The sequence below is a fragment of the Micromesistius poutassou genome (genome assembly GCF_964030765.1).
Source record: "Micromesistius poutassou genome assembly, chromosome: 6".
Lineage (NCBI taxonomy): Eukaryota > Metazoa > Chordata > Actinopteri > Gadiformes > Gadidae > Micromesistius > Micromesistius poutassou.
The window spans coordinates 12750548-12758442 of NC_140276.1; the positions used below are offsets into that span (position 1 = coordinate 12750548).

The window sequence follows — 7895 nt, forward strand, 5'->3', positions numbered from 1 at the left end:
GAGGTGGAGGGGAGGAGAGAGGAGAGAGGAGGTGGAGGGGAGGTGGAGGGGAGGAGAGAGGAGGTGTAGAGGAGGAGAGAGGAGATGGAGGGGAGGGGGGAGGAGGTGGAGGGGAGGAGAGAGGAGGTGAGAGGAGGAGAGAGGAGGTGGAGGGGAGGAGAGAGGAGGTGTAGAGGAGGAGAGAGGAGGTGTAGAGGAGGAGAGAGGAGGTGGAGGGGAGGAGAGAGGAGGTGTAGAGGAGGAGAGAGGAGGTGGAGGGGAGGAGAGAGGAGGTGTAAAGGAGGTGTAGAGGAGGAGAGAGGAGGTGTAGAGGAGGAGAGAGGAGGTGGAGGGGAGGAGAGAGGAGGTGGAGGGGAGGAGAGAGGAGGTGGAGGGAGGAGAGAGGAGGTGGAGGGGAGGAGAGAAAACCATCAGGAGGGCGCGGAGGGAGAGACCTTTGCGTTTCACAACCACCTCCAATTGTTTCGTTAGACTTTTTCCCTTTCCTATGAATATTGATACTCATTGACGCGGTCCGTCATTATTAAGCCGGCTTTCTTTATTTTAAACGAACAATGGATTTGTCCTCCTTCATATGGTCTGTCCTTGTTATTATTGCCTGTTCTTTATGGATGTCTCTATCGTGCGTCGGTGGAGGAGCGACGGTGCGCTGATGTACATCTCTGTTCCAGTACATCTCCAAGAGCGTCCCGACCACCGAGTGCATCATCAGCCACGGGGCGGAGGGCGCCGGAAACTACGCCGGCAGCCGCGTGTCCACGCGCTCACACCACTCCTCCACTGCCTCACACACCTCCAGGTACACACACACACACACACACACACCACTCCTCCACTGCTGCACACACCTCCAGGTACATACACACACACACACACACACACACACACACCACTCCTCCACTGCCTCACACACCTCCAGGTACACACACACACACACACACACACACACCACTCCTCCACTGCCTCACACACCTCCAGGTACACACACACACACACACCACACCTCCACTGCCTCACACACCTCCAGGTACACACACACACACACCACTCCTCCACTGCTGCACACACCTCCAGGTACACACACACACGTACACACACACGCACACACACGCACATGCACGTGCACGCACACACACACACACACGCGCACTCACGCACACGCACATACACACACACACACACACACACACACACACACACACACCTCCTCTACTGCCTCTCACACCTCCAGGTACACACACACATGCACACACACACACACACACACACACGCACACACACACGCAAATGCACACACACACACACACACACACACACACACACACACACACACGCAAACGCACACACACACACACACATGCACATGCATGCGCACATTGATACAAACACACGCGCACACACACACACAAACTGATATGTGCACGAACACACACACACACACACACACACACACACACACACACACACACACACAAACTGATACACACACACACACACACACACACACACACACACACACAAACATGCAGAGGCACACATTCAATTATTGAATCAAATTCCCAGATTGTGATGAATTGAATGGGGCTTCAGAAGGCGAAGGTCTCTAAAGGCTGAGACACTTCAGGCCACAAGCAGCTCCATCGCCTCCACACTGACAGGCTGCCTCTGGCTGGTTACCTGTGGCACCGCTGGCTGCTTAGCTCCTCTCTGGCCTTGTAGCAACATACACCCACACTATGTTTGAGACCTCCAAGTCACCCCCCCCCCTCTCCTGCTGAGCTAAATAACAATATTCTGTGGAGTGCGTGTGTGTGTGTGTTTGTATTTAACTGAATACATTTTCGCACCGCCTTAACTATTTTGTTGTTAAGTTCCCTGAATATTACATCCTGACTGCTGTCATGAACGCTTGTTTCATGACCACATTATCGGGGGGGCGGTCAGGGATATCCAGCCCACACACACACACACATACACACACACCTCCCAAACACGCACACATACACACTTGCAGAAAGGCAGAAAGACACACAAACACATAGGTTCTCACAAGCACACATACACACACACACACACACACACATACCTACAAACACACAAAGGCAGACTCAAACACACACACGCCGACACTGACACACATACACACACACACACACACACACACACACACACACACACGAAGACACACACACAGCTAACGACATGAGATCTTGGGAACTGTGTGGGTGTGATGATGCAGATGAACGCATGCGGTCCTTTTTTTTTACTCGTGCCTTTTCCTTTGCTCTCTTTTCTCCTCATCCCTTCATTTACTCCCTCTCCTCCCCCCCTCCCCCCTCCCCCCCTCCCCCCCCCTCCCCCTCCTCAACACCGCTGCTCTGGCGCCACTAATGCTGCTACGCACTGCTTCTGGCTATTACACGCACACACACACACACACACACACACAAAAACACACAAAAACACACATGAAAAAACACATGAAAACATACTCACGCGTATGCACGCACACACTTGCGCACGCATACAAACACACACACATGTAAACACGCACACACACGTGCACTCACCTGGGGGGGGGGCCACGTGCGTGCGTGTTCACACACACACACACACACACACACACATGCACACACACACACACACACACAGACACGAGGAGCAGACGTGGAGCATGGAGCGCACAGAGAGCATGAACTCGGACTGCCAGTCGGGGGCGCTGTCCAGCTCGGTGGGGACCAGTAAGTGCAGCAGCCCGGCCTGCATGGCGCGGAGGGGCGCGGCCCACTGGGGCTGCGGCCAGCTGGCCCGGCCCGCCGCCGGCGGCATGCAGTACGGAGACTCCTACGACTCGCTGAGGGACTCGCCCCACAGCGACAGGTGAGAGACGCAGAGGGGGGGGCGGAGCTAGAGAGAGAGGGAGAGGGAGAGAGGGGCGGAGTTAGAGAGAGAGACGGAGAGGGGGGGTGGGAGTTAGAGAGAGAGAGGGAGAGAGAGGGGCGGAGTCAAAGAGAGAGACGGAGAGGGGGGCGGAGCTAGAGAGAGAGAGGGGGGAGCTAGGGAGAGAGGGGGGGGAGGGGGCGGAGTTAGAGAGAAAGAGGGAGAGAGAGGCGGAGTCAGAGAGAGAGACAGAGAGGGCGGAGCTAGAGAGAGAGGGGGGGGGGAGAGAGAGGGTGTTGGATGCTGTTGGTTGCTGGATTGTGTGTGTGTTCATGTGGTCAGATTTCTTCCACTCCCTGCAGCTGGTTACATCACGTTGGTCTTTCTATTTGTGCCCATTCTCAGGTTGGCTTCTCTTCCCTGCTTCTGTTTTTGTCTTCTGGCTGGTTTTGCCTTTTGGTAGCACTGTCCGCTTTGTGCCTTTTTCCTCTCTCCCCTCCCCCACCCCCCCCCCCACACACACACACAAGCACACACACATGCATACACACGCACACATATAACTTTGCCTCGTTAAGATTTGATAAGCTTCAATTACTTAGGCAAAATGATCCGTCAAAAATATAGTCCGCTATGAGTACAGTAGTGTAGAAGTACAGTGGTACAGTTCATGAGCGTATTCTAGTGTCTGTGCTCTTCATATCACAGGGGTGATATTGTCCACGTCACGGTATTCAATTGCGATTGTTGTTTCGAGAACAGCTTACCATATCTCTGTATCACGATATGCTTCATAATTGAAAAGATAACCACCAACCAAAGACAAACACTACAATCAGGGCAACGAGGCAACCACTGCCGTGTTCCAATAGCCATACTTCCCGAGCTTACCATACTTTGTTTGAGTACGTAGGGCGTGAGATCGGGGGTGGGAAAGAAGTGTACTGAAAGGACCCGGAGGGTGAACTCAAAAGGGTCAAACCGCTGAGTGTGGATCGATGTACACTTTTCGTACTCAACGGCAGCCATCTTAGGTACGTAGCGGAAGAGGCGGAGCCAGGCTGAGCCAACGTCGGCGCATTTTCCACATAGCCCGCGTTAATGGAGTCATTTAGTCGTTTTTATGGCTGTTATAGCTTTTTATAGCTGCCAGGCGTAAAGGGTTCACCGTTCAACGCGGAGATGTTTATCGCGGGGGAGGAGCCGCGGCGGCGGCGGTCGCGATTGTCATTTCCGGTCAGTGCACCGCAGAGTCTTCGATTCGGAACGACACTGACAATCTGAAAATCTGCGCGCTCAGTGAGTGCGATTAGGGCACTACGTTTAAGTGTACTCGTGGAAGTGTGGATATCGGAACACGGCGCATGTCTCAAAGCACACGCGCACACACACACACACACACACACCGTGCCTCCCTTGCAGCGCACACGGAGGTCTCTGACGTGCGGTTCCTTGCAGGTACGTGTCGGCGCTGACCACGCCGGCGCGCCTCTCCCCGGTGGAGTTCCACTACCCCGCCCTGCCCCCCCAGGTGCCCACCTTCCAGATCACCTCCCACCACACGGGCCACGGCCTGGCCCCGCCCCACGCCTCCGCCAACGCCACCTACCACAGGGAGGACGACCAACCACTGCTGCGCTGCCCTGACGTGAGCAAGGGGGGGGGGGGGCGCACACACACACACATGGGCCGCATACACACACACACACACACACAGTGCAAACACATACACACACACACTTGCACAAACACATACGCAAACACACATATACAAACACACACCTACACACAAGCGCAAACACACACACACACACACACACGCACACACACACACACACACACACTACCCTACCAGTAATAACATTCCATATGTGGGACATTTTACAGTTTAAAAACAGCGAAGCAGTTATCATTACTTTTTTATTTGTCTGTGTCAATTAAAGATGAATTATTATTCATTTATATTATCATATATATATTATTTTATTATAATAATTATAAATAATTGTATTATTTATCACTTTTATTTCTATACTGATGGAACAGCAGAGCTTGACCTGTGTGGGAGAAATGCGTGGAAAACACAACACAGTCGTATTCAATGTCTCTTTACAAAGCGGCTAGTGGAGCGTCAGGGCCATCTCAGGAGAAGTGACGCACACAGATGTTGCTCATCGTTAGCCTCATTGCCTCATCATATTTGAAGGTTCACCTTGTAGGTCAAATAGATGACTCAGGCAGATAGTGATAATGGAATGTAGAAAGCACACTGACTGATACAGCCAATGAGGCGCAGTGAATCAGCAGCGTTAGGAGAGTAGAGTTAGGTTAGATATCACAATTTGGCCAAAATAAGACTTTATGCAGGTATAAAGTCTAAGAGGCTAACGATATGAAACTAGTCAGGAGGGGGCGGGGGGCGGGGGGGGGGTGTCCATGCGGCCTCCTTGTGGAAACGTTACGCCCGAGTGAGCGAGGCCCGCCCCCACAGAGCGTATCTGGTGGATTAAAGAGGTGATATCATGCTTTTCCCTTTGCTTATATACGTGTATACACGTGTTACATACGTTAGATGCGTCTGCTAAGCTAGTCAAATCTAAGTCCAAGCCAGGGGCAGTATTCGTGCCGACCGAGAACGCCACTCAATAAATGAACCAGCCCGTCTGTGCTCAAACTTTACTTCCGTAACAGTGTGATGTCAGACTGGGCAGTGGGCGGTGCTGAAGTGCAGAAGTCCCGCCTCCCGGCTACCTGCAATGTTTACAACTTCTCGGGGGTGGGAATTTGCAGACGCATGCGCAAATCGTTCGACCAATCACAGCAGACTGGGCGTGCTGACCAATCACAGCAGACTGGGCTTCTCGGGAGGGGGGCCTTAAAGCGACACGATACAAAACAGACTGTTTTTGAAAGATGCTGAAATTGTTTTTGCAGAAATTAACAGTGTTAGAATAATAAGGGGTATTTCTAACATGCAGGTATGTAACACTATTCTAGTAGTACCCCCAAATGCGATTATTAACCCTAAGAAAGCATCATATGGGATCTTTAAACTAGGGATCGACCCATATGGATTTTTTCAGCCTCAGCCGATGGCCGATACACCGATACCGATTTTCTTGAGCCTCTATTTGGAGCCGATACTGCTTCTGCTCCCTCAATTCATCATAAAACATCATAAAAATGACACAATGAACATAACAAACGTTACAAGTCTCAATTTAAAAAAGGAACATTTATTGAACTGAAAAAATCGCAGATGCCGATACACGTAAAAAACGCAAATATCGGCGGATAATATCGGCCGGCTGATATATCGGCAGTGTTTGGAACAACGCAGTTTAAATGAACGCCGTTAGGTAACACCGTTATTTTTTCAGTAACGAGGTAATCTAACTAATTACTGTTTCCGTTGTTATAACGGCGTTATCGTTACTGAACGTTAAATGCGGTGCGTTACTATGAATTGATTGAATAAACTGCGTAATCGGAACGCACCCCTGGCTCCACACAAACTGCTAGTGAGGAGACCGGGTGGTTTAACAACGAGATAAGCGATTATGATTGGCTAAGGCAGAGTCATGTTTCATGGTAGCCAATCTGAGCCAGTGTTTTTACACACAAGCCAGGCCACACGCACCACACACACCAAACAGATTCGAAGAAGCAGCAGAGATGGCGAGTCCGGAGCAATCTGATGAAAAGTTGGCATTTTCAAGGTGGAGATATAAGCACTACTTCAAATTCATTGACATATAGCAACTTTTTACAGTAACGCAAATAGTTACTTTCCCTGGTAACGAGTTACTTTTATTAATAGTAATAGTAAGTAATTCAGTTACTAACTCTATTACTTTTTGGAACAAGTAGTGAGTAACTATAACTAATTACTTTTTTAAAGTAACGTTCCCAACACTGTATATCGGCCGACCACTAGTTTAAACACAGTCTGACATGTCCCCGGCCGCTCTGTTCCCCCTGCAGGACGGCCGGCTGTACCGGCAGCCCCGCCGGCCCCGCCGGTCCTACCTGGCCGAGAGCACGGGCAGCCTGCCCTCCAGCCCCTACCGCCTGCCGGACGAGGAGGCCTACGAGACCACGCAGGAGTACGCCTCGTCGCGGGAGCCGATCCGCAGCCGGCGCCGGCCCCGCCGCAGCCGCCTCAACGGACACGCCTCCCTACGCGCCGCGGGGGGGGCGGGGCTGAGGGACTACAGCTCCCAGAGCTTCAGCCAATCGGAGGACGAGGAGTACGGGGAGGACGAGGAGGACGAGGGGGAGGAGGAGGAGGAGGAGGAGGAGGAGGAGGACGGCCACGGCGAGAGCACGCCCTTCCTCAGTATGCAGAACATGAGCGTGGAGCCGGCGCCGGTGGCCCTGGCCCCCATGGGCTACCGCCTGTCGTCGGGCGGGGACACGCGGACTCACCGGGCCCCCAGCCGGGGCCCCGGGCCCCGCAGCAACGGCCAGAGCCGCGGAGGACAGCGCTCAAAGACAGACCACATGCCCCTTTAAGACTGGCCCCCACACCCCCCCCCCCCCACCCTCACCCAGCCCCACACACACCTGCCCTCACACCCCCCCCCCCCCCCCCCATACTACTCTGTCCCCCACCTTACAGACCACCACCACCTACACACACACACACACACACACATATATACACACACACAGCACACACACACACACAGACACTCACACACACAAACCATGCACACACACTACACACACACACACACACACACACACACACACACACACTCAAACCATGCACACACACACACACACACACACACACATGCAGAACCAGTGGACTAGAGACCTGCACCTAGGAGAAATATTTTTATTTTGTATAACAGACAGATATTCTAAACAAATGAAATATTTATTTTCATTTCAGCAAAATTGTCTACTAGCTAACAGCAAAGACTTTTTTTATAAAGAGGGGGGGATATTTATATGTAAAGTTTTTTGATTTACAGCATTATGAGAGATGAAAAAAAAAAAGAGAATTA

At 52.0% G+C, this 7895-nt stretch overlaps 1 protein-coding gene across 1 annotated transcript in view; it reads left to right on the top strand.

Annotated features, from left to right (window-relative positions):
- nrg2b (neuregulin 2b) overlaps positions 1-7395 on the top strand; it is a gene marked incomplete at both ends in the record, with an annotated part of 19602 nt that extends 12207 nt beyond the window's left edge. Inside the window, 4 exon segments of the mRNA XM_084469611.1 lie at positions 672-799; positions 2653-2880; positions 4339-4528; positions 6865-7395. Coding sequence (XP_084325737.1) covers positions 672-799; positions 2653-2880; positions 4339-4528; positions 6865-7395 — 1077 coding nt within the window.
- Between the last annotated feature and the right edge of the window lie 500 nt (positions 7396-7895).